Genomic DNA, 26,500 nt, shown 5'->3' on the forward strand with positions numbered 1-26,500 from the left:
AACTGTTGTCTATGTTGATTGCTTGTTTCGACCAATATACAGTTGAACAATCAAGTGCTGATTTGTGGTTAGGGTGGCCACCATGTAGCCTATGAGAGGATTTGAATATGTCAAAAATCTGCAAGCACAGCTAATAGAATTTAATCAGGGTAGATTGTAACTACCATAATCAGTCTTTTCAAAAGCAGTGGCTTTGGTTGGCAAGGGGTTCCAGTCATCTTACTATTGTAACTGTTGTCTACGTTGATTGCTTGTTTTGACCAATATACAGTTGAACAATCAAGTGCTGATTTGTGGTCAGGGTGGTCACTATGTAGCCTATGAGAGGGAATTTCGATCGGCTTGATTTTTTTTGGTTATTCATAACCATAAACTTGTTAGAGTGGTTGGTTAAGATTGTTAGATGACTGCTTAAAATGGGTCTATTCATGTCAAACATAGATGTTCCGATTTGCAGCAAGGGCCTTGTTCTGACCAAGTTTTTTCTCTGAACATGCTGTAGAAAAGACAACGTGATCCTGAAGCACTTCGCCTACTAGGTGAAGTGGAAAGTGCCCTTGGAAAGTTCGGGCAAAGTGTTGTTTCATACCGGAAAGCTCTGAAGGTTAACATTGTTGTACATGATTGAATGCAAGTTGCGAGTTCACCAATCTCTTTGCTTGCTTGCAACTTAATGTCTTCCTGTATCTTCATTTTGTTTGTTTGTTTTTTTTTCTTTGCTGAAATACTTGAAATATGTACCATTTCTGAGGCTTAGTACATCAAGGATAAACTCATTGCTTGATGAAGCATCAATATCACAAAAGAAGAAGGTGATGGGTGGTGTGGTATGGGTGCTTGAGAAAGAATGATGAGATCTTAACAGCAAAGGCATGTTGCATGGTAGTCATTAACATAATGTTGATTATTGCCAAAGCTTTAAGAAGATGATGCTGTACAAGAGAGGTTTGAAGAAAAAAAGGGACAATTGAAACGACAAGTGATTTTCTGACATCTCCAGTTATAAATGCAATTATTGACATCGTTATTTATCCATGCAATGACAGATCAACAACAGTTCAGATTTAAGCTTTTATGCCATAGTCACAGGAAACGATCACTCCTAGCCTTTTCATTCGTAAGGAACCCCGTTCTTTGTGTTTCCAATTGCCGTTCCATTTCCATTTCACCCATTTCCTAATGTTTGGCCCAAGTATCCCCCAAAGGTTTCGTTTGTCTAGTGCTTATTTGCTGATTTTCTCACTACGTTTGGCAATTATATCAGTGTGCTTCTCAAAGTTGTCCATCTCACATTTTGAATAGAGAAAAAGCATACATGTTTAACACTTTTCAGTTGTTGTCTAGCCATTTCCTAGCTGTTCCTGTTTCCTAGTCTTTAGATGTTTCCATTGGGATGGAGTTGGCTGTTGTCGTTGCTGTTTTTGTTGCATGTGACTGTTCTATGCATGTTACTTCCAGTAGCTGTCTCTATTGTAAGTATGGTCAATATTTGGATAGCACCACTCCCTGCTGCATCCTTATGATGTGATGGAGTCCACTTCAGGAGAGCATTAGCATGTAAAGAAGAAAATTTGGACCATTCTTCACATCAAACTCACTATCTCAGTTCTGGTGACCATTGTGCAGAGTTAGTTTTCTGCAAAGTACAGCTAAGCTGATAAGTGATCAATTTTTAAAAGTAGTTTGAACTCTGAGAGCTCTAAATCTCTAGATTGTTAATAGTTAGAAAGATAAAAATGTTTTAAATTGCAAACATGTACCCATACATTTGTCTCCCCATCATGTGGTAAAAGGAGAGCATCTTGTATGCTGATGATGCTCACAATACCTCAAACTTTTCACCCCTTCCTCTTTCCTACATGTGACAGAAAGAAAGTGAGCTTCATGAAAATTATTCCAATGTAATTGTTTGTCTTGCAGACACATGCTGATTGTAATAGCAACTCTGGTTATACTTTCCTCTTTGTTTGCTTTTCGTACCATATGTCTGTACTCTAAATGTTTCTTGTTGAAGGAGTATACATGAGCTCAGTTTGACTTTTCCCTTGAAGCAGGCCTCTGAAAAGGGAAGTATCACACTCTTGAAGGGTCTGGTGGAGGCCCTTGTTTCTCAAGGCATGCAAAATGAGGTATATATTATCATCGCGTTGTTGTATTGTACATATTCACATGCTTTTCTTCTATTCTTGCATTACCAATAAGTCAGTGAGTTCTGCTTACATTCTGTGTTTTAGGTGATTCCAGATATAAACGTTAAGGTACACAAATGCTTTGAAAGTTTTGTGGGAACAACATTATATCATATTGTGTGGACTCCACAAATGATCTAACATCTTTATATTATGAGGTGAATACATAGTAAGAGTATGGAGACTTTAGCTTTAAAAAGAGAGAGAGAGAGCATCTTCCATGAGAATCAGTGGGATGTGTTTTGTGTCCTCAAACACAAAAGTCACGGTGAAGTAGGAAAGATTAAGGATTTTTATGGTTTTTGTCTGTTTTATGCTTGGGGCTCTGCAGGACACTACTTTGGCGTTCTCAAGGTTGTTCATGAGATAATTTCAGCTGGTCCTTGTCAAAAATGATGTGCATGGCTGCCTTGTGGTGATTCATATTATACTTGATGGGAAGGTCTTGTGGCTGGTTGGTCTCTATGCTTCGAATGATCCCATGTCTAGACATGATCTGTGGAGAAGATTGACAGCCTCTTTGACACTTGGCAAACTGGGGTTGCTGATGGGAGGCTTCAATATATGTGGATTCACTGCAATCTACTTCTGAGCATTTAGTGATGGATGCTCTTGAGAATCGGGTCTGACAAAAGGTTGTTTGCCTTAAATATTCTTAAACAAGACCTTTGGTCGTGGTTGCATTTATTGGATTTGGGATTCGTTTTTTATTCACTGCAGTATTCCACTACATGGTCTAGATTGGATCATATGTATGCCATTTATCATGATGCATTTTTGCTAGAGATCTTGGACATGCAAGTATCGGATACGCCTTATCAAATCTTTTTCCTCTGCGATTTGAGATGCTTGCACAATCTGTTGCACTTTTGCACAATTCTTGGAAAAGCTTCCTTTGCGCTTTAATTTCTCTTACTTGAAACACCTAGTTTTTAATGGCTACATGGGACAATTGCTTGACCTTAGAATTTCCAATGAGTGGCAATTGATCCTTTGAGCAATTTATTAGTAATGTGTTATGGGTTGCTTGATAGTATGGCATTCATCATGCATCCCTTTGCAGATAGTGCCAGTAGGCCGCAGAGGAATTCCTAGCTCGTTCACTACTTCTTGAGTCACTAGATGATGCATTTGTGTCCCCATTGGCCACAAGATTGGTTGATGTTATTTAGCAATTCCAATTAAGATCTTACTAGCAAGCGAAATTGAAATCTCTAATTGAAAATTTGCAAGATGCTGCCTACCAGACTCATAAGTTATTTTGGGGTTTGCACTCTTCACTTGCACTGGAAAATATGGTTAGACTCTAGAATTAGAGGGCAACATGGTCACGGATCCACAAGCTATTGTTCGAACGGGTCAAAACTATTTTCTAGATCCTCTTGGCTTGGCTAAAATGCCTTCTACATAGATCTTTGACGCTTGTGCGGCTTTTATTCACTTGGTCAAAAATCATGTTTTGGTGGACATCCATGATGCCTAGGAAAGTTATGGGAGATGGAGGATCGAAGCTCAATTGAGAGTACATAGTCGATAGTGAAGAGTGAGAGAGTGAAGGCACAACACGACTCTCAATGCAATTACCAAGAGTATCTTGAAAGTACAAAGTACAACCCTTAAACCTTAGGGTTGTTAATGTCAGTTCACACTTGAAAGGTGTTAAACACGATAAGTGGCTGAACTCTGTAACATAAGGACATAAAATAGAAGATAATATAATGGGGTGGGGGAAGCCTGTTATAAGGAGAGTAAAAAGTGCCCCAGTGTCCTACCGCGGATCACCGGCACTGCTCTGTGAGCGTAGGCATGAGTCAAACCCAACAAATCCCCCTGTAGTGAAAAGTGAGCGTAGGCACGAGTCAAACCCAACAAATCCCCCTGTAGTGAAAAGTGATTAGTATACAAGGATCATCCAATGCACACTTTGTTGTGCATCCTCAAAACAATCATGCTCCTAATCATCAAGTGTGTGTGTCGCCATAACAAACTCCATAGTATTATCATGATCATGCAGACGAGCTTATCTTCTAGTACAACCAACCATGGGAGCATCCAAATGACTACCTTTCATAGTCTGCAAGTACCATCTAGGCATCTGCCTAGCTTCCTGACTATGTACAAGCTCTTGCTGAACCTTGAATTCAGCATCTTGTTGAATATTCAGATCAGCCATAGGTTGAATTTCTGCATTGCTCAATGGAGCAGTTGGCTGAACATCGTGTTCGTCTACTGAAACTTGAGTTGTATTACCAAAAGAAATGGGTAGCAATCCTTTAAACACATCAATTGCAGCTTGATATGTATCAAAACCAGCAAGAGGTAATTCTGTTTTTCCATAAGAAATCAGCTTCCTACTGACAAAGACTTTCTTGGAATTAGGATCATATAGTCTATATCCTTTGCTCTCACTGCTGTACCCTACAAAAATGCATTTGACAGCCTTGTTGTCCAACTTCTTTCTTAGTACATTGGGTATATGAGCATATGCAAGATGCCCAAAAGTACGAAAGTAGCCAATTGAAGGTTGCCGGGTGTTCTGAGCCTCAAAAGGCGTAACATTTTTTAATGCCTTGGTAGGGCACCTGTTCAAAACATGACAAGCACACATAATTGCTTCCATCCAAAATCCATGTGGCAAACTCTTAGCTTTCAGCATACACTTGGCCATCTCCATGAGTGACCGATTCTTCCTTTCTGCAACCCCATTATGTTGTGGAGTATATGCAGTAGGATACTGATGGACAATGCTATTCTGCTTCAAAAAATTATTCAGCAAGGAAGACATGTACTTCCCCCGTCAGTCCGAACGGAGAGTCTTAATCGTGTAGCCAACTTGATTTTCAGCAAATGCAACAAAAGCGAAAAATGCATCGTACACTTGTGACTTTTTCCCCAATGAGTAGATCTAGCAAAAACGTGTAAAGTCATCAATGAAGGTGACAAAATAATAACATCCACCTAATGACTTTGTTTGTATAGGTCTAGATACATCCGAATGCACAATCTGTAATCTGGCGGTTGCCTAAAAAGCAACATCACAAGGAAACAAGAGTCGATGCATTTTCCCAAAGATGCATTCTTTACAAATATGCTCAGGAGGTCTCTCCAAGAGAGATAAACAATCTAGCATTTGACTACATTGCATAGGCATTGAATGCCCATAATTGACATGCCCCATGCGAGCATGCCATAACTTTGTCTATGGCATAGCAAGAGTAAGAGTAGATGCTAAATAGACTGATTGATCAATCAAATAGATATCTAACTCAAGGAGTCCATGACATAATGTGGGTGTCAAAACCAAAGTCAAGAATTCTTTATCTGTGACTATATATTTGTCACTATCAAATGTGAATTGCATACTACACTTTGCTAAAGAAGAAGTGGATAACAAATTCTTCTTTATGCTTGGCATAAATAATGCAGAGTAGAGCCATCAATGGCTTTCAAGTCAATCTCCCCAACACCTTTAACATGGTAAGATGCATTGTTGGCACACTGCACAGACTTGTCAAATGCAATAGCCGAGGAAAACAAATCCCTGCGGGATGCAATGTGCTTAGAAGTACCACTGTCAAAGAACCAAGTGCTAGTATCCTCAGCAGAGCTAAATGCTCTATCAGCCTGAGAAGAGTCATAACTGCAAGTGTAGAAATAGTAGTCATGGTCTACAACAAAAGATGCAGACTCTATTGCAGTAGAAGGTGCATCAGAAACAGACATTCCTGACTCCTTATTCTTGTCCTTGGCAATGCACTTCTTATATTTCGTGATGTAAAGACTTAGTTTCTTACAATAGTGGCACTTGTCCTTCTTAGCTTGTATGCCCTCCCTGTTTCTTGTTGCTCTGTGAAGTACTTGAACTTCCAAAACTCTGCGGAGTATTTTTTGATTGGCTACCCTTGCCCTTTTGCCTCGAAGCTTGTTTAGAGGCTATTATATCCACCCCTTTGTTCTTTCTTGTTTGCTATTCTTCTAGGAGCAAACTAACCAAATGAAGAAAGGTAAGTGGCTGTGGAGAAATTCTCATGGTGAGATTTAGGGCCGTATGAAAGGTCAAATAAGAAGGTGGCAAAGAATTTAGAGTAGTGGAGATCAACTGTGCATCCGAATAATACTCATCTACATTTATTAACTACTTACGTAAGTCCTGAATTTTGTTAAGATGATCCTGCATGGAATAACCTTCATCCATCTTCACATTCTCAAGATCCTTCAAGAAAGAGATGCGTGTCTCATTTTTTCAAGCAAACATCTACTGAAGTGTAAGCCATGCTTTGTGTGAAGAAGCTGCAAACCGTATGTGTGGGATTATAGATTGTTGATCTGCAAATGCAATCAGTGACAATGCTTGAGCATCCAATGTATCCTAAGCCTTTTGTGGTGCTAATCTTTGGGGAAGTAGCTGAGCTGGAGCGGGCCTTTGACCACGTCCTCTTGGAGGAGGTGTTGTAGGAGCTACAACTCTAGGACGAACTTCTTCACCACTAACATAATCCCAAAGATTTTAGATAGACTAGTGTAAGTAGAGAATCAAGATGCCTTGACCGGAGCTCGAACCTCGTCACGTTGCGTATGTTACCCCCGCCCTCGTATGATCGTCGCGTCACCTCCCATCGGATTCATCGCCATCGCTAGTGCCAGCGCCCCATTGCCATCGTCATTGCCATGGCTAGGGCCGCTATTTCCTTCCCATCACCATCGCCAGGGCCGTGTTCCCTTCCCATCGCCATCGCCAGGGCTCCCTCTTGCTTGCGGTACGTTACCATTGCCCCATCCTGCGCCTGTTCGCTTCCCCCTGCTTGTGCCACCTCCTGCGCTTCCGCCCTGCCTGCGCCCACCCTGCCCTGCCTCCCCCGCGCGTTGCCCCGCCTTGAGGCCTGGCCCCCTCTCAGACTGTCACACCACCGGCATTGAAAAGAGCAATTCTCCCCCCCTTCCCCCTCTCCCCCCCCCCCCCCCCCCCACCCCCAAGTTGCTCCCTCCCCTTGCAGTAGCTCCCCCCTCTAGTAGCACAACAGCGTGATAGGTAGGTTCTCCCAGAAGGGACGCGCAATGGAAACATATGGTCAGACGCCGGCGCACTCAGCGAGTGCCCCCCAGTCAAACACCTTGCACATAGTTCTCTCTGAGCAGCAGCTCTTAGCCATCGGAGCTAAGGAGCTGGAGCTAATGGAAACAGGGATTTATGGTCAGGTGTAGGACATTCCCTAGCCAGAGCTCAACTTCGGGATTGGCTTCACTCTACGCTACGCATCGACATAGTGTAGATCGTAGAGGCGGTCCTATTGGGCCAAGGGATCCTCATGGTCCAACTCAACTTGGCAGACGTAGCTCGCGAGTTACTCGCCAGTTCACCATATGCGCCCACGAAGGGGGTCATATATATGGTTCCTTGGTACAATGGCTTTACTATGGAGGCGTTTGCACTCCACAATAGGTTTCTTCGGCATCCGGTCACCCTTGTTTTTCTCGGCCTGGCGATTGAGTATCGCCAGTTGCTGGAAGACTTTGGACGGCTCTTCGGCATTGTCCTTCCCGCGTCTTTCGCGGCTGTAGTGACAACAACAGGAGTCCCAAAGGTACGGGTGGCAGTGAAAGAGGTCAAGAATATTCCACAGTTTCTAGAGATTGAGACAGGCAGGTACTCCTTTAGGCAGCAGGTCATTGTGACTGGGCAACCAAGGCAGTGCCTACGCTGCCACGACTTTGGGCATTAGGCAGCAGTTTGTACGCGTTTCAGAGCCAAGGCGGCTCCGCCCACAGGCCCGCAGCTAGACGTGACAGCTTCACACAGGTCCAGAGACAACAGAGAGGGAGATGGCAAGGGGGGGCGCAGCCAGCTCCTCAGACCTAGTCTCGTCAGCAAGGTGCAGGCGGGCGAGCGACGCCCCCTCGGTTGAGCACTCCACATTTCTCCCTATCCGTCCCACGCGACAGGACTGCAGCCCCCCCACATTCTCCACCCGCACCATAGACTGCATCACTTGAGTTTTCACACTCCCCTTACCCTCCCCCCTCCACATCCCATGCCCCCCCCCCCCCCCCCCCTCCCATTGACCTTGGCCCACAGCCCCTCCTTGCCAGGGCCACCCCCCCTCCCGGCCATGCATCTCCATCCATCCCACCACCCCTCGATTCTCTTCCCCTTCACCACCCCCCCTACCGAGCATCCCCCCTGATCCGCAACCGGGTCAGGTGAGCCCCCTTAGACTCACCCCCCCTCTCCTCCCACAGGAGGTGATGAGCCACACACATCTACCTCCTCCGCGCACCAGTAGTCCTGCCCCTCCCACACGGTCACCAACTTATCCGCCCCTGCCACCCGCCACACCTTCCTGAGACAGACACAACTGTTGCCACAAGAGTCCTTCCGCAGTGGCCCATGGTCCTACCTGCAAGTTGCGGAGTGTGGAGAGTTTTCACTATCTCTAGAGGAGGGGATCTTCGTGGTTCGTAAGTCAAGGAGGGGCAAGGTCCATCTACTAGCACCACTGGATGGACCAAAACTACGCCTTCCACAAGAGAGAGAGGTCGTTGGACTTCCCTAGGGGATACATGTGGCTAGGTGGAGTCCTGCTGGAGCGGCTAGATAGGTTTTATGTGGGAGAGTGGGGAGTCTCTCGTGGAGGCCAGATTGAGTAGTTGGCAGGCACCACGTTGTTTGATCATTGCCTGGTTCTCCTGACACTTGATCCCCCAGCATCCGCCCTAGACACATGATCTTGGGATCTTTGACTTGATCTAAAGGAGGGAGGAGGTGACAAGATAGATAGAGCAGAGTTGGACCAGAGAGTGGGACAGAAGGGACCGGATAGCAGAGGAGGTTGTAGAGGATCTAGCCGAGTTGAGTAAAATCTGCCAAGAGGCAGCCATACAGGCTAGGCAACAGTGTTGGGAGGAGGAGAGAGCACTTTGGCGGGACCTTGCAGTCACGCACAGATTATTGCAGGAGGCACAAGGGGATCCCACCTCCACGCACAATTGCGTGTGTGAGCAGCCATTGCTGGCCTAGAGGACAGGCGTTCGGAGTTCTCTTTTCGAACCTTAGCAACCTTCTGGGCGCAGAAGGCGGACTCGATGTGCAGGGAGTTCTTCCAGGTGCACCTGCCTTGCACCGCAGGAGAGCAGATACGCAGCCTTCGAGATCAGTATGGAAGGACCCGTTCTAGCCCAGATGAGGTGATGGAGATTGCCACCGACTATTACACGCGCCTTTTCCAGCAAGAGACAGCTTCAGCTAGAGGATAGAGATGTAGACAGCAGGTATGGAATCACATCTCGTCCCTTGTCATAGAGGAGATGGGACGCTCCCTCCTAGCCCCCTTCACAAAGAAGGAACTAGAGGAAGCCTTTCTTACACAGGATGGGTAGAAATGCCCAGGGGAGGATGGCCTCTCTAAGGCCTTCTTCAATACCTACTGGGAAGTGGTGAAGGATCCCCTATTAATGGCCTTCCAGGAGATTTTTACTTCAGGACAGATGCTAGGGAGTCTCTTGGCAGGCCTTATCAGTCTTCTCCCCAAAGGGGGAGACCAGTTGGAGCTCTCGCAGTGGAGACCGGTCACCTTATTGTCAGTGGCCTAAGAGGCACTGGGAAAGATATAAATAGGCGACTACGCCCCCTGCTTCTAGATATCATCCATGACACACAGATAGGCTTTGTCCAGAATAGGAGCATCCTAGACAATGTATTTACCTTCTTTGAGGCAATAGAGTGGGCTCAGCACTGTGGGCAGAGAGCGACAGTACTACTCTTGGATTTTGAGAAAGCTTATGACAAGGTGGACTGGGTTTTCCTAGAGGGCACTAGGGTGAGGTTGTGATTCCCCCAGGCTTGAATTCATGGGGTCTCCCTGCCTGTACAGATTGGCTACCAGCAGAGGCGGAGGGCGAGGGGAGGAGTTTTGGCTAGAGAGATCGGTTCGACATGGCTTCCCCTTGGACCCATACCTGTTCCTACTCTTCGCAGAAGCGATGCTTCACTTCGTCAGGTCACGTATGAGTGAATTACGCGGCCTCCAACTTCTAGTGAGAGAGAAGACTGAGTTGTTAGACTCAGAGTACGGAGATGATATATCTCTTTTCATAGAGGACGATGAGTTGATGTTGGAGAGAGTGAGGTTGGCTTTGGATGTGTTCTGCTTTGCAGCAGGAGCGAAAATCAAGTGGCGAAAGTCGGTTGGTTTCTTCATAGACCCGGACTTCAGCAGAGTGGGGCGTCCATTTGGGATTTAGATGGGTGAGCAGAGGGCAGACCGTCCGGTACCTAGGGTTCCACGTGGGACTCAACATCACTCTTGACTAGCAGTTTCTTCCTGTCCTTGATTCTATTTGGAGGATAATGACCTATTGGAGCATGGTTTGCCTCTCACTAGCCGGACAAGCGCTGATGGTTAACCAGGTGCTCCTAGCGACGGCTTGGTATATCGCCTCGTGTTGGTGCTTCTCCTCATCGTGCGTAGTGCAGCTTCGTCGCCTAGTGCAGAATTTCCTTTGGTCAGGGTCTGATGGTTCTAGGGATTCCAGGGCTTAGGTGGCATGGGTGACCATCATACGACATAGGTCAGAGGGAGGGATTGGGATTATAGACCCAGAGTATTAGAGTATGGCCCTCTTTGGCAAGCTAGTTGTCCGCGGTCTCACACCAGGCGAGCAGACCTAGAAGGTCTTATTGCAGGAAGGCCTTCAAGATTTTAGATCGAGGCTTGGCGGTGAGTGAAAGCCGTCCCTGAGATGGATCTTCAGGTCAGCCTAGATCCCCCCTCCCCCCCCGATCACCTTTTCTTCGCAGCTTACTTTGCGTGTGGCAGGGCCTCCGTAAGGGCCTAATCGAGAGCCCCCCGAGCTGCTAGGAGGAAATAGACCGTCAGTCGGTGATCTGGAATCCCCAGGTCAAAGATTGGGAAGGGACACAGATTGGTGAGCGCCCCCACATCCATTGGGCTGGGTGGGAGGCCGGCATGGCTTGTACCATCAAGGCATGGTGGGAGGTGTACAAGATGGTGGACGAGGAGGTGTTGCAGCGAGTATCAGCCTGCCAGAGAGGATTGGAGTTGAGGAGAAGAGAGATAGATGCAGCAATACATCCGGAGTGGCTTGCTCCCCGATACGAGAGCCGATAGAGCCCGGGGAGGTATAGGCAGCTAGGTTTTTACCAGCAGGCATCCCCCTTCAGGTGGCAGGTAGAGTAGGTGGCCCCCTGCACGGGACTTTCTTCGCCGTTTAGGAGGGGGGTCATCTGGCCCTTGACAGAGGGCAGCAGGATGAGGGGACTGCCACCCTTTCATGGAGGAGGATTCGGGTGGTGGGCCTTCAAGGGAAGACATGGCGACTGATACCCTATAGTTTCTGCAAGGAGATCAACGAGTGGCACCTTTGGATCTGGGAGGGCAGACCACTTGATGAGATGGAGTGGGATCCAAAAGAGTGGCTATGGCCGGCTTTTGCGGTGGCCAAAAGCCACATAGGTTCTTAGAGTACATTGCCAGGATTGGCACACATGTACTGATGCAGGCGGATATGGATTGGGCATCGTCACGCAGCAGGGACTGGGCGGAGCAGAGCATCAGGGAGCCCTTCCGACGGACCTTCTGGCACCGCCTATGGGATAGCTGGAGACCAAGGAGGGTGTTGTACTTTTTATGGCTGGTGGCACATGGAGGCTTGGCGGTGGGAAGTTGGATTGCCCAGATACAGAAGGAGGGAGGTTGTAAGCGCTGCATATAGTAGCCTTTGGAAACCCCAAAGCATTGCCTTTGGTCATTTGAGGAGGCGCAGCTCGTATGGAGAGGAGCATGCCGCATGCTTCGCCGTATAGGACCCAGCCTTGGGTGTATCTCATGGGGATCTTTCTGTTGGCAGGCAGTTAGCCACGGCCGTTACCTTTTGTATGAGGCCGGGATGGAGCACACGATATTCATGTTTGAGGCATGGTTGTGCGCAGTGTCGGTCTGGAGGCTCTACCCATCCGCGAGGTACTGCAGTCCATAGCAGACCGGTCGGAGGTGTGGGAGATTATAGGGAGTCTTACTGGATGGCATATATGGAAGGTGCGGTGTCAGGAGGCTTTTGGCGGAGAGAGACTTTCAGCACATGCGACCTTAGCAAAGCTCTAGACCTTCATCATCCACTCCCTCCACGGCCAATGGGATCAGGTGCAAGGCGAGTCCAAGGCGAGTCAAGAGCTCCGAGGTCACTTCATGTGTACTTGGGGTGGTCAGGGTCTGTTCTTTGTGATACAGGCAGGCCACCCTAGTTGGCGATATAAACATCCCCCCCCGCCCCCCCCCCCCCCCCCCCCCCCCCTCAAATGGCTTTTTGCCCCCATCCCCCTTAGACCGCCTTGAGAGGCTTGTATACATGATGTTTTGGTGACTTTGCATCAGCTCCAACTAGTCTGTTGAGCATGAGCACTCTATTGTAATCAGTTTTTTGAGTAATATAATCAGCCACATTTTACTTGCAAAAAAGAAAAAATCCCAATTTTTTTTTTTGTAATCAGAACATTCTTCATCATGAAAGACTATAGAGAATAATTATTGTTGTCCAATCTATCCTCCTCGGATACATATATAAATACATCACTATGTCCTTGATTTGCCATAGCTCTGATGTCCGAATAAAATAATAAAAAAATTACATGTTACCTTCGAAATGTGAGCCAAAATTGAGCCTGGTGAAGGCCCGAACTGCCCAGACTGGTGGCAGCGGCTGTTGGAGCTGAATTACCTGGTCGAGGTGGCAAGCAGGGCAGACTTGGTGTGGAGGTGGTGGTGGGACTCGTCTGGCGGTGCATCTGTCATGTGGCAGAGCAGGGGACAGTGCAGGGCGCTGGCACTGTGGCAGACAAGCTTGCTGGTGGAGCGGGAAGACCAGGAGGCAGCGGCAACAGGTTGGCGGGGTAATGCAGATGGCATATTCGGTAGTGTGTTGGCGGGTAGCACTGGTGGCGTTGTTGGTGGACCAGGCGGGCAATCTGCAGGGTGGTGAGCCTGCAGTCGGAGGCATGTGGAGGTGGCTACAGTTGCAGTCAGAAACTGCTGGGCTGCAACTGGACAGGCAGGAGGCAAGGGCTGACGAGCTTGGGGTGGGAAGTGCGTAGAGGTTGAGCTGAACCCTGCTAAGATCTGATATCAAATGTGGGGGATGGAGGATCGAGGTTCAGCTGAGAGTACTCAGTCGATAGTGAAGAGTGAGAGAGTGAAGACATAGCACAACTCCCAATGCAATTACCAAGGGCATCTTGAAAGTACAAAGTACCATCCTTAAACCTTAGGGTTGTTAATGTGCGTTCACACCTGAAAGGTGTAAAACACAATAAGTGACGGAACTGTGTAACATAGATACATAAAATAGAAGATAATATAACTGGGGGAAAATACCTCTCATAAGGAGAGTGAAAAGTGCCCCGGTGTCCTACTGCGGATCACCGACACTCCTCTGTGAGAATAGGTGTGAGTCAAACCCAACAAAAGTGACATCCGTGAGGATAAGTTGATGAATGTATTGTTGCACTTATCCATGGATAAAAGTCTTGGTTGGGCTGGCCTCACTAACGAGTTATTTGACACTCATGTCACTAGTTTGGTGAAACCCTTGATTGCCATCTACTAGCAAGTTTGGGAAACATGATTTACACTAGCATCGTGGAAGGAGGGAGTCATTAAATTGATTCTGAAGGTGCCTTCCTCCTTCACACCAAAAGATTGGAGACCCATCTTTCTAATGGGATCAATGTATTAAATCTTCTTCAAAGTCTTGGCCAATCACCTCCATAACATAGTACACGAGAGTTTTTAAAACGAGGGAATGGAAAGGGGAAAAACCAGAGTTTTGGAGTTTCAGCCAAATTTTTAAAACATAGTAACAACATTTTGGATTGTATACTAAAATAAATACGGTGTTACATGGGTATGTAAATATATTAATGCCTACAATAACATGTACCTAAATTTCATACAAAACTTTGTGTCTGTTGTTATATGATTGAATCATGATTCATTATACATGTTACGACTGACGAGTGAAGAGTCAAGACTCAATGGTAAAAACTCAATAACAAAATGAATTACACTTTATGATGTATAAATCATCTGAAGCTTGACATCAAAGACAATGGAACCAAGATGCATAATAAGTGAAATCAAGATACAGTGATACATGTAACCATGTCATGTGAATAATCTGTCTAAACTCCAAAGTCCAATAAGCAGTAATTGCTAAGTAATAAGTATCAACATCAATGAACAACTAGCAACTGCAATACTAAACTGAGTCTTGACCCCTGAGTATTATGAGTCATGACTCTAGTGACCAGTTTGCAGAGTCCATTTCTTATGAGTCATGACTCATGTGAATTCTAAGGATCTATGCATCATCTTCTCCTCCAACTTCGAGGATGTTGATCGAGAAGATTATGAAGCAACCTCAACTGTAACCTCAACCTTAGAATTTGGTTCTGACTTTGCGTGTAATGCAAACCATGTGTGGCCTACTTTCGCAGCTTCTCTGTGCCCAATGCCTTCGTAAATATGTCTTCGGAATCTATTTTGAGAAATCTAGATGAATCTTGTTAACATTCATGTGTAAAGGTGAATGAGATAAGGATATGACAGACGATTCAACACGTTCAATGTTTATATATATTGCAATTTACAATCCAACTTCCAAGCAAGGTCAAGTGTCAAGGTTAAAAAGTTAATTATACATAATACTTAGGAAGTTGGAGATTGCAATGGTGAAACACTAAATGCTCCAACTAGGCTATTGTGAGTTTGTTTCACTTTTTGGTGTGGAAGAGGTCCCATATGCTCTAGTTTCTCTCGACAGGCCTTGAAGCACAATCTTGCAAAGGATACTAATGGCAATGCATTTCTATTTAAATTTAAGAGATTGAGGTTAGATAATTACTAATAGGGAAGCTGCAAAATCAATATTTAAGTAGGCAACAGATTATAGAAATTGTTATCTAGGTTCCATAATGCATTAGATTATCAAAATTTAAAACATGAAAGTTGTGACTCACATATCAAAGTAGGAGCAAAATTGCTGTATTTCTCCTATGAAGAGACAAGTTGAAGCTGCATTTCTCAAAGCCTAGCTGTGGGTTGATCAAAATGAAGAGAATGATTGCAGAATGCTAGCAAAGCATCCTCTACTCTCATCATTATATCTAGATGAGTCCCTTTTGAGGTGTCTCATATACTCAATGAAGCCCTCTAACTCCTTGCTAGTATACTATTGCTCATTGCGCCAAAGGGGATATAGGATATGTGCAACAACATGGATCGGTTTATGAAACCAATCCCATTGTGCATTCCATACTATATGAATTGTATCAATCCTTGAGAGTGAAGGATGATGGATCATAGATTAAAGAACAATCATCAATGAGTCGTTAACACTAAATAATTATATATGCAAAAGTTAAATAATAACTTATATGTCTTGGGGCAAAAAGCTATCGCGAAGCAAGGCCTTGCTAATTTTAGCTATATACTCGTGTAGAAGGTCAAAGTACTCCCCTCCATATTAGTGTTGCATAAAACAATGTCAATAAAAGTGAAACTTTTCACCAATGTCTCTGTCTCAACCTACCAACTTTCATTTAAAATATTGTGCCTAAAAGTAAGAGCCTTTGGAGGCTCTATCTCGCTCCATGCGATGCACTCTTGCCATGCAACGTTTGTATCAAATTTGGGTGGACATATATCAACCTCTCCAATATAATAAATATATAAGCAAATCTAGTGGTAGAGGGCTTCAGTAGCTCAAGTTTGCTATTGGCTCAAAACATGCTTGTGATAGATGGCCTCCTCTTCACAACTCTTACCATGCTTGTTCCCGTCTTGAAAATGTCATCCACCCAATATATTCGCCAAACATATTTAATAAGCAAGTCAAAGCAATGGGATGCACATGGAGTCCATACTATGCTAGGGAACTCCTCAAGCATATGTGCCATAGGCACACAATTGCGTACATTATTTGTCACTACTTGCACTACATTATGGACTCCTATATCCATGATGACCTGTCACATGTGCTCCCAAACGAAAGCTCCTATGATGGTAAGACTAGACATAGAGGCATCAATGGTCTTAATAACCATGGTGCCTTTGCATGAAGACGCCAAAGCGTTATATACATTTTGTGGCCGCATATTCAACCATTCATTGCATAATATTGTGGATTTATATTTCACCTATGTCTTTTTCAAGGGCTCCAGTAGAGCCTCTACAGATGCTTTTTCCTTTCGAAGCCCTCGTGTGCGTAATGCATCCGTGGATGGGCCTTCCCACTCACACCCTGTGTAGCTCATTGTCCTAATTGTCTTTTTCCATTGATCTGTAGTGGCCACATTGAAAGGGATGTCAAGGAAAACATGTATGCTTTGATACCATGTCAAGAAATGACTGAGCAATAGGGTTTGTAGGGAGAAACACAGAGTGTGTACAACAAACATTGAGAGGAGAAAAGAAGAGAGACTCAGATGAATGAATGAAGTAATGAAGTGAATTTGATACAAGAGTGTCATAGCATGAAGGATGCCTTGGAGCAGAGAGACTAGCGAAGAAGCCTCTAAGTCGACAAACGCAAGGAAAATGAGGTGTCACATGCAGCAAGGAGATTGCTGCCGAAGAGGAGCCTTCGAGTGTCTAAATGTAGGTTTGAAGACCCAAGCTGTCAAACGCAAGGTCGAGTGGCCTTTGATGCTAACGCTAATTGGAGGTGGAGGTTGCTAGATGTTGAAGGAGCCAATTGGATGCCAAACGCAAGATGTAGGCATTGGGAGTGATGTTGGCTGATGAAAGTGACCTCCCAAACAATCAAATGTAAATACTGGATGACGCTTGGAGCAGATGCACTATCGCCTGATGAAGGAAGGAGCAGAAACTGTGAAACTCAAGTTCCACCAACCTTTGGAGATGATGACGTCAGTAGAGGATGTGACGCTAGATGCTCAGGATTGTCATAGGCTGCAAATGCAAATCAAGGGACTGTGAAGATAATGCCATGTGAGTGAAGATTGACGCCCAATGGAGGAAGCTGTCGCCAAGCTGGGAATGCTGATGCAGGCTGAGATGAGTTGTCCTGAGGGTGAAGAAGTTGATGCTAGCAAGATCGGTTCCAAATGCAAACTTGATATTGAAGGTGATAAGGTGCCTCAAGAAGATGATGAAAGGAGAGAGGGGAGATTGCAGGGAAGAAGCGAGAGTCTATATTGAGTAAAAGTGAAGATTGGATGGGAGGTACCATGTATATATGCACAAATAATTTGGAGTCTCGCCCATTGAAGTGTCTCGTACGGTACTCCAACTCTCTTGAAAGACCCTAGAAAGTGCATTTCACCCCTAACCACAACTCGTCCGCTGATTTTAACTGGTTAACTCAGCATCCAGAATGTAAGATGATTCACCCTTTTTGGGGCTAGAAACTAAAACCAAAAATGGGAATGAAAAAGGGAAATTGTATGGAATGATATGGTTTCTCAAGACCCCCTCTTAGGCTCAAAGAGGAGTGAGGTGAAGAGAAGAAGATCCACCATGTAGTCCGAGAATGCCACCTGAAATGAGACTAGTGAAGATAGGCAGGAGACCGGATGCGCAGGAGAACTTGAAACACAAGCTCGGATAAGAAACCACCAGCTCTGTTACATCATGCTGGAAGGAATACGAAGGCCTAATCATAATGTCGCTTCTGAAAATTTGAGGACCCTGATCGAAGATAGATCCTCTAGACATATGGTAGGAGTAGAGGAAAGGATTGCTTGTAAGAAAGCCACTCCTTGAAAGTAAATGATGGTGGGTGAGGAACTTCGAGAGTAGTAGGGTCCCCCTCTGAAATTGGAGAAGAAGAAGCTCCGTCTAAAGCTGAAGAAAAAGGAGATGCCCCTTACTGAGGGCAAAGGAAAAAGATCCCCCTATGGATCCTCCTTTGAGAGAGATAGAGACTCCAACTCATGGATCATGGACTTTGAGGTGTCTGAGGATAAAGGAAGTACCACTAGTCGTGACAAAGAAGGTATCTGGGGTTCAAAAGGAGCAAAAATGGGAGAACTCCTAGAGGTGTCTTCTCAAAACTAAGGAGAAAAGGGTGGGGTAGAAGGAGGCTTAGAGTGAGCCAAGGATGGGGAATAGTTGTGGGCTCTCAATGGAGTGAACTGGGGAGGAGATATGGGCCATGGGAGCCACTGGACCCGAAAATGGGTGGGTGAAACTTCCACAGAGTGTGGTGGTGTCCAGGAGGCCATATTGCCTCATGAGGTTTTAACGCCTCCGTTTGCTCGGAAGAACTTAGTGTATGTCGGATGCGGCCTATTGCCTTGAGGATAGTAAGCTGAGAGCCGATGCAGAACAATCTTTGTAGCCTAGAAAGGAGAGGTAGCACAAGGAGAGACTGGTGGAAGAAGCATATACTCTGGTGGGGTAGGGAGCAAAGGTGGATGTCGACAATCTACGAGGGTATGACCGTTCTTGCCTCAAAAGGAGCACCCAGGAGATAGGCAATTTGACAGTGGAGATGCCAAGATACTATAGTGCCAACCTGTAAACGAGAGGGTGCGAGGGAGAAGAAAGATATCTCCTAGTGACGCAACAGAAATGGTAAGAAAATGAGATGTTGATTCCGAACCTCCAACCTATCTGTGCCTTCATTGATGCAAAGGATCTTCGTAGCTTAGTGAGCACCTCTGGCTTTGATACCATGTCAAGAAAAAAAGTTATCCTCTGATACCATGCCAAGAAATGACTAAGCAACCAAAGAGACAGTAGGGTTTGCAGGGAGAAACAGTGTGTGTATGGCAAACATTGAGAGTAGAAAAGAAGAGAAGCTCAGACAAATAAATGAAATAATAAAGTGAATCTTATACAAGGGTGCCATAGAACAAAGGATGCCCGAGGAAGCCTCTGAGTCTACAAATGTAAGGATGATGAGGTGTCGCTTGGAGCAGGGAGACTGCTGTTGAAGAGGAGCCTCTGAGTTTGCAAATGCAAGCGTGAAGACTGGTGATGGACCCTGGCTATCAAACGCAAGGTCCAATGACCTGTGATGCTGATGCTAAGTGGAGGTGGAGGTCGCCACATGCTAAAGGAGCCAACCGGATGCCAAATGCAAGATATAGGCACCAGGGGTAATGTTAGCTAATGAAAGTGACCTCCCAGAGAGCCCAACACAAATGCTAGATGATGCGTGAAGAAGATGCATTGTTGCTTGATGAAGAAAGGGGTAAAAACTGCAAATGCAAAGTCCACCAGCCTCTGGAGATGATGATGTCAATAGAGGATGTGATGCCAAGTGATCAAGATTGTCTAGAGGCTGCAAACACACATCAAGGGATTGTGTAGATGACGCCATGTGAGTGAAGATTGATGCCCAGGTGGAGGAAGTTGTTGCCAAGCTGGGAATGTTGACACGAGGCTGAGATGAGTTGTTGCTAGGGTGGAGAAGCTGATGCCAACAAGATGGGCTCCAAATGGAAACTTGATACTGAAGGTGATAGGGTGCCTAAAGAAGATGATGGAAGGAGAGAGGAGAGGTGAAAGTCTCGGAAGAAATGAGAGAGTGTATTGAGTACAATTGCTCTATACTTTTATCGACACATTTGTGCAAGGCCTGATATCTTTGTTGGGTATGCATGCCAAGTGGTCTTCCACATGGGTTACACTCCTTGATTTCTCCAATCCACAATAGTTGCATTGCCACTTTTTCGGCATTAGACCGCCCTCGTATCCTTTGATTCGAGTGATGTGTCTTAGAAACGGATTCGTCGCCATGATTACGTAATGGGAATTTGAAAAGAAGTTAAGTAATAAGAACTTAGAAAAAGATTGAAAAAGAGGAAGGAGGAGTTGTGTGGGGGGGCCGGAAGGAGGAGGCGGTGGTGGCGGCGCTGGGGGGGGGGGGGGGGGGGAAAGGCTAGTTGTTGGAGCTGCAGGAGGTAGAGGTTGAGTGCTCGAGATTAGGAGAAAATTACGCAAAACCAAGAAGACGAAGGCAAAAATGTGAAAGAAAGAGCATTTTTCACTATGATAACCGTTTTTCCATGCGCACGTAGGATACTAAAGCGCTATCTTCTTGTCCCCTTTTGGTCCAAAACAGCCATTCCGTTTCGGGGCTGCCAAAATGCTGTTTCGGGGTACTATACTCCACAAGTGCCTCCCTGACATTGTGCACCCGCACTAGTATGGATTCATTAAGGGCAAGAACATATTGCATAATGTATTGAATGTACAGACAGGAATTGACTATGCCAAGCATCCTAATTAGGAAGTGAACTTACTGCACCACTACAGAACTTACGCATATTATGGGATTTGGGCCGCATATGTCCCAGTTGATCTACATGATCGGTGTTGATGCATCCTCCCAAGTGATGTTAATTAGATGTGTCACTGATCCCATTTCCCTTTCAGCACTTTGTCAGATGGGGCTGCCCTTTGAGTCCTTTGCTTTTTGCTTTGGCAAGTCTTTTGATTCTTACTATGTTATCTCATTTGGTGGTCATTGGGCAGCCAATTGTTTTATCCCTTCCTTTTGGACAATATTTTATTGCTCAGTCTTTGGCCGATGACACCTCGATGATCTTGAATGCAAAAAAGAGATCTTCTTGAGGTGTTGGATGCTTGGAATCTCTTTGGTCATGCTTTTGGTCTTTGTGTCAATGCTGCGAAGCCCTCTCTTGTTAGCTACAGTGAACGTAATCTTTAGTCCGTGGGATAGCATCCCTTGGGGATTGCTGTTCGGCCCAAAGTTGTGTTGGATTGGATTTCATGAAAGATTAAGACGAAATTTGTCTATTGGAAATCCCAATCTTGGCCCTTCCATGTGTATCTTTAAGTTGCACAAGCCATCATGCTACCGATGCACACTTACTTCCTCCCACTCTTGCCCTCAACTACTACCACTTTGAATGCCATTATGAAGCATGTATGCTTCAGGTTGTGGAAGAAGGATTCTTTGCATGTAGGAATATCTTGGATTTTTTAGAGTCATGGATGTTGGAGCTATTCTTGATGTGAAAACTCACATGATGGCCATTCATTGGTCACTCTTTTGAGCTATATGCATTGATTATCACCTTTGGGTCTTTATTGCCCATTTTTTCTTGGAAGTTCGGGGCCTCATCCATGGTAATACTAGCATGTAGGCTTCATGGTGGCACATTCTTAATTATGATGCCCACTTTTTGACACCTTCCTCCTCTGTGGTGAATCATTTGGTTTGTTCTTGGTGCCTGGTTTGCTAGATGGCTAATTCTTTCCGGCTAGAGCTGCTAATTGGAAAGGATTAGCCATCGAGTGAATCAGGCTGAGGATCTCTAGATGACTAATTATTTCTGGCTAGAGCCACTAGCTGTGTCATGGTTGTTCTCTTGGGGAGGGAAATAGGAGGACCGCGGCTTGCCTCAAATTTAATTGTATACGTTTCCATGTTTGACTTCTATTGCTGATGCCACTCTTCTCAACCATGGGGTGTTCATATCCTTTCACACGGCCAAGATACTTTATTGGATTCCTTGTGGATATCATGAGTTGTGGGGTTAGCTAGACAAGATGTTGCACCCTTTGCACCCCTTCACTACACCTGTTTCTAATTGTCCCTGGTAGGACTGAAATCTTCTCGGCCGTCTTAACCTTCAAAAGGCTTCAGCTACCAAGTTTATCATCTTATGATTAAGGATCATCATTGGCTAGTGGATAAAGCCAATGAGACTTGGGGTATACATAAATTCAAGGTGTGGTGAAAGATGACTGTGATGGTCTTTTTTTGGGGAGTGTTGTGAGGACATGAAATTTTATTGCTTTGCCTAGCATTTGATTTAAAGTCAATCAAATGTGCTAATGTGACTTGCGCATCTGAGGTGCAAGTTAATTATTTTACAATGTAGGATTGAAGACCCTAAAATATCAGTTGATGCCAAATGTAAAAGTTGTAATCACTTATGTCTGACAAGTAATAGGTGGTAGTTGGTGTCAAATTTTGGCTTAGACAATTAATTAATACTAGCCTAAGGGTTAGTAACTACTCAAAGATACTTGAAAGACAAATTGGCCTTGCCAAGTTAATTGATTGGTTTGGTGGAATTATTTTTCTAAGCACTAGAATAATTATTAAATTAGTTGTCAAAATTTATATTCTAAAAATTAAGTTTATAAGCTGGATAATGCTACAAAATGAGATTAGAACGCAGTCACTTGGCGAAAGTTACTCATGCAAGTAGGACAAACGTTTTTGGGGGTTGGTAAAAGTCTATTCCAACCATTGTGAGAGAGGAGGAGGTTATTAAAGAGCAAGGAGATATTGCTGATGTGATTTGCAACCACTAGGGACCATTTCTGCAGTACGTAACAACAGTTTGGAGCCCTCCAAGAGCAAGTGACAGCAGCCCAAGGTCCTTCTGGTGTAGGTGATAGCATACAAGAAGGGGCAGCAACCATTGTGAGAGAGGAGGAGGTTATTAGAGAGCAAGGAGATACTGCTAATGTGATTTGCAGCCAGCAGGGACCATTCCTACAATAGGTAACAACAGTTTGGAGCCCTCCAAGAGCAAGTGACAACAGCCCAAGGTTCTTCTGGTGGAGGTGACAGCATACAGGAAGGGGCAGCAGTCTTTCTGGTGGTCCTAGGTTGTAGGTGATATTTTCCATGGCTGCTTGAGAAGAGCATCGACAATGTTTTAGCATTTCTTGCGATGAAACTTTGAAATTTCTCTCTCTACAACATTTTCACTCTTCCCCTGGCCGTCTCTCAAGCCATCTCAGCAGGATTAGGGCATTTGAGTAATCAAAGCTAGAGATAGTGGAAAATCTTTACTGTAAATTCATAGCAGAAATTAGGGTTTGACAGCTACCTCGGGATGCATGCTCAGATTTGAGGGACTAGGACTTGAATTCCAACAACTGAAATTGATGAATTTTAGGGAGATTTAAGAGGCCAGCCAACTAATATCACATTTCGGGTTGAATTTATTTTTGAAGGAGTAGGGTGAAGGCCAATCCTTGGGCAAACCAAGGGGCAAATTGGTTTGCAAGCTTGCCTGTCAATTTTGATAGGAAGTGGCACTTGGATTAGTGGAGGAGATGAGAGAATCCCAGATGTACTCCATGCATTTGCAATAAAAGCTAAAGAAATACTGCAAGGGGCACCAGTCTTGGGGCCAATAGGCTATCCATTGTCCAAGATTAAAGTGGTAACATTTGCATTTTCAGTTATATGAATTTTATGCTTGTTGTAATTATTGTTAAATCAGGTTAGTACCACCCTATCCAAGGAGGAAGGCCAACTTTAGCGATTGATCATTGGTAGGCTGCCTCTTGCCTTGGCTCTTTCGAAGCACCGAACATCAAATGGCAGCTGCTTCTTTTGCACGACCAGTGTGGAGTCTTCATGTCACTGATTTATCTCTTGCTCTTTGGCCAAGAAAATTTGGACTTTCTTGTCAAATATTTGCAGAACTGTGGGCTAGTCTGTTGCTGCACCCATCTGATTGGGTTTTTGCCCAGCCAAAATACCCCACGCTGCCGCAACAACGTATGAATCTTATGTTTCATTTTCTCAGATTTTGGGGTTGTTGGCATAGTTGGGTTACTTCCGGGAATGCTTTTATCTTCGACTCAGCTGTAGGTCTTGAAGGATATATTACCAGAATCAAGGGTCTCTTGCATTGGTAGTTAGACCTTATCCAATATGCTGATCTTCTCCCTCGGGAGGATTTAGTATTGTGGCATATGGCAATTGCCTTTATTCAATTGCCATGACTTTGTATCTTTTTCTATGTGGTGGAGTAGAGCCATCGTGCATCTTGTAATTTTTGTAATCTTGTACTTTTATCGTAATTAATACAGTTAACTGCCATGAGAGAGAGAGAGAGAGAGAGAGAGAGAGAGAGAGAGAGAGAGAGTGTGAGAGAGAGGTCTGCTGTTCTTGGTTGTTTTCTATATTGGGTAGAGGGGAGGGAAGGTGATGACCTGTGTGGAGCGGGCTAGTGGAAGGGGTTTGCAAATGACGAGAACGTGATAAGTAAGTACTGCAATAGCAGTCGCTAGGACGGGGCCAAAAAGTGTGATTTTCACCAGCGGGTGTGTGCTTATGATATCATGGTGAGGCTGGATCAAAAGGATGAGCCAACTAATGCAGTAAGGAGGAGATGGAACTGCAGCCAAGATATCATTGTCAACTGTAGTACAGGCTGCAATTTGTGTGTTAGAGTGGGCAACATTGATCTGGGGCTGGCAGTGTCTTTATCTGGGGAAATAGCATGAGTCGATTTGCAGCAGGGTGGTGTATTCAAGATTGTGAAAATGATCACTATTATTAGGTAACAGTTCATGTGCTAGACAGTGCTAGAGAACGCAGGAGTCTCCATGGGCTGCAGTAGTACGCATGAAGCCTGGCTACAGAAGAGGAGCACTCCAAAGGAGCAGGGTGACAGGCTAGAGAGGCAGTTAAGAGAATTGTGGAGCCGGTTGTTCCAGCGGGGGTTGTATAAGAGAAGACATGCCTGTTTGTTGGCTGGTATGGAGTCAAGGAGAAGAGAGCATTGTTTTTTATTTTGGCCTCTGGGGTTTACTGACTGGAAGAAGAATCCATCACAGCTGAATCTGGAAACACAGCATTTCAGAGAGCCATCAACCTACCTCTCTCCTCTAGTATATAGGAGGGTATCAGCTGCAGCTCATGACAAATAGATGCTGGAAATCACAGGCAGCCAGTACAGTATTCAAGGGCTGTGAAAGTGGCTATTATCTTGGAAATTGACCTAATGTTACCCAGATTGTCATGTTTATAAAGAGAGATCTCCTTGTCCACAGGTTGCTATTTGCACAAGCACCAGCATGCAGCTCTCTCTCGCTGTTGTAGTGTCGGCCTTGAGGAATTTCTTGCTGTGCAGGCAGTGCTGTAGATAGCGACCTGTGGACAAGTGCGCAGGTACCTGCCTCCAGCACACAAAGTCTGCAGGTTGCTCTTTGACCTGTCCATCAATGTCCTGGGCAGTCATCTGTTTTTGCATCTGTGTGACTGCAGATTCAACTAATTCCCCCTGGTTCTATCCATCTGCTACAGGTGCATCCTGCAGAGAGAGAGAGAGAGAGAGAGAGAGAGAGAGAGAGAGAGAGAGAGCTGATTTGCTGTGACCTGGCCTTGGCATCTCGTTTGTGCCCCAGCATGCCACCTGTGCTCTGCCCGTCAACAAGCTGCAACCCCAATCAACCTGCAGACTTGCATGATCTGCATATTCACAGGCAGGGACATGAGCAACTGATTCTGGGTGGCTGCTGTTGTTTGTGCAGACAAGGGCAAGCCTGCTTCTGTCTTCACAGATTGCGGCAGACAGAGAGAGAGAGAGAGAGAGAGAGAGAGAGAGAGAGAGAGAGAGAGAGAAGCGAGTGTGCACCACTACGGCGGAATCGGCCCGACATCGTTTTCTTTCTTGCCCGCTCGCCAAGAATATCTGGTCACTCTTGTCGCACATCTGGCGCGCAGTGGTGGGGTCCTCACTGACTCCTTTCGATTGGGTTTTTGTGCGCCCAAAGTATCCCACACCGCCACCGTTATATATGAAGATCTTATTTCACTTTTTCAGATACTGGGGATGCTGGCACATTTGGACCACCCGAAATGCTTTTCTCTTTGATTCGGCCTCTAATGTACCGCGACATATTGCAAAGCTTAAAGGGCTCTTGCATTGGCAGTTAGATCTCATCAGGCACTCTGACTTGCTCCCTCGGGAGGATTTGCATTCCTGGCATTTGGCAATTGCCTCTGGGTCCTTGCCATGATTGGTGTAACCTTTTTAGTATACTAGTCCGGGGATTTCCCACACGTTGGCCTAGGGCCCTCGTGTCTCTTGTACTCATGTAATCATGTAATCTCGTACTTTTTTTCGTAATTAATACAATTACCTTTTACGAAAAAAAAAAGAGAGAGCAGAAAAGCGAGTGTGCACGAGAGAGAGAGAGAGAGAGAGAGAGAGAGAGAGAGAGAGAGAGAGAGAGAGAGAGAGAGAGAGAGAGAGAGAGAGAGAGAGAGAGAGAAGCCAGGAGAAGAGAGAGATATATTTACTAGAGAGAGAGAGAGAGAGAGAGAGCCGACTGGTTGACAGTCGCGACCTCCCTGTCGCCATCGCCATCGCCTGTGCGACCTCCCTGTTCGCCATCGCCTGCCCCCGTTCGTCAGCGCCTGCGAAACCCTGCTCTTACCTGTTCGCCCTCGCCACCGCCTGCGCCCCGTCGCCCCGTCTGCAGGCCCCGCCGCCTGCGTCTGCAGGCCCCGTCTGCAGGCCCCGCCCTCGTCTGCAGGCCCCGCCG

The 26,500-nt window shown here is 45.5% G+C and overlaps 1 protein-coding gene across 1 annotated transcript in view; it reads left to right on the forward strand.

The window, feature by feature from the left end:
• Nucleotides 1–26,500, forward strand: part of LOC148041900 (Tetratricopeptide repeat (TPR)-like superfamily protein) — a 174,609-nt gene that overhangs the window by 85,629 nt on the left and 62,480 nt on the right. The window contains exons 10-11 of the mRNA XM_087683924.1: nucleotides 503–604; nucleotides 2,055–2,129. Coding sequence (XP_087540050.1) covers nucleotides 503–604; nucleotides 2,055–2,129 — 177 coding nt within the window. The remainder of the gene's footprint in view (nucleotides 1–502; nucleotides 605–2,054; nucleotides 2,130–26,500) is intronic.

Source organism: Lygodium microphyllum, chromosome 1, assembly GCF_053477565.2.
Source record: "Lygodium microphyllum isolate KBCC chromosome 1, Lygodium_microphyllum_v1.1.10, whole genome shotgun sequence".
NCBI lineage: Eukaryota > Viridiplantae > Streptophyta > Polypodiopsida > Schizaeales > Lygodiaceae > Lygodium > Lygodium microphyllum.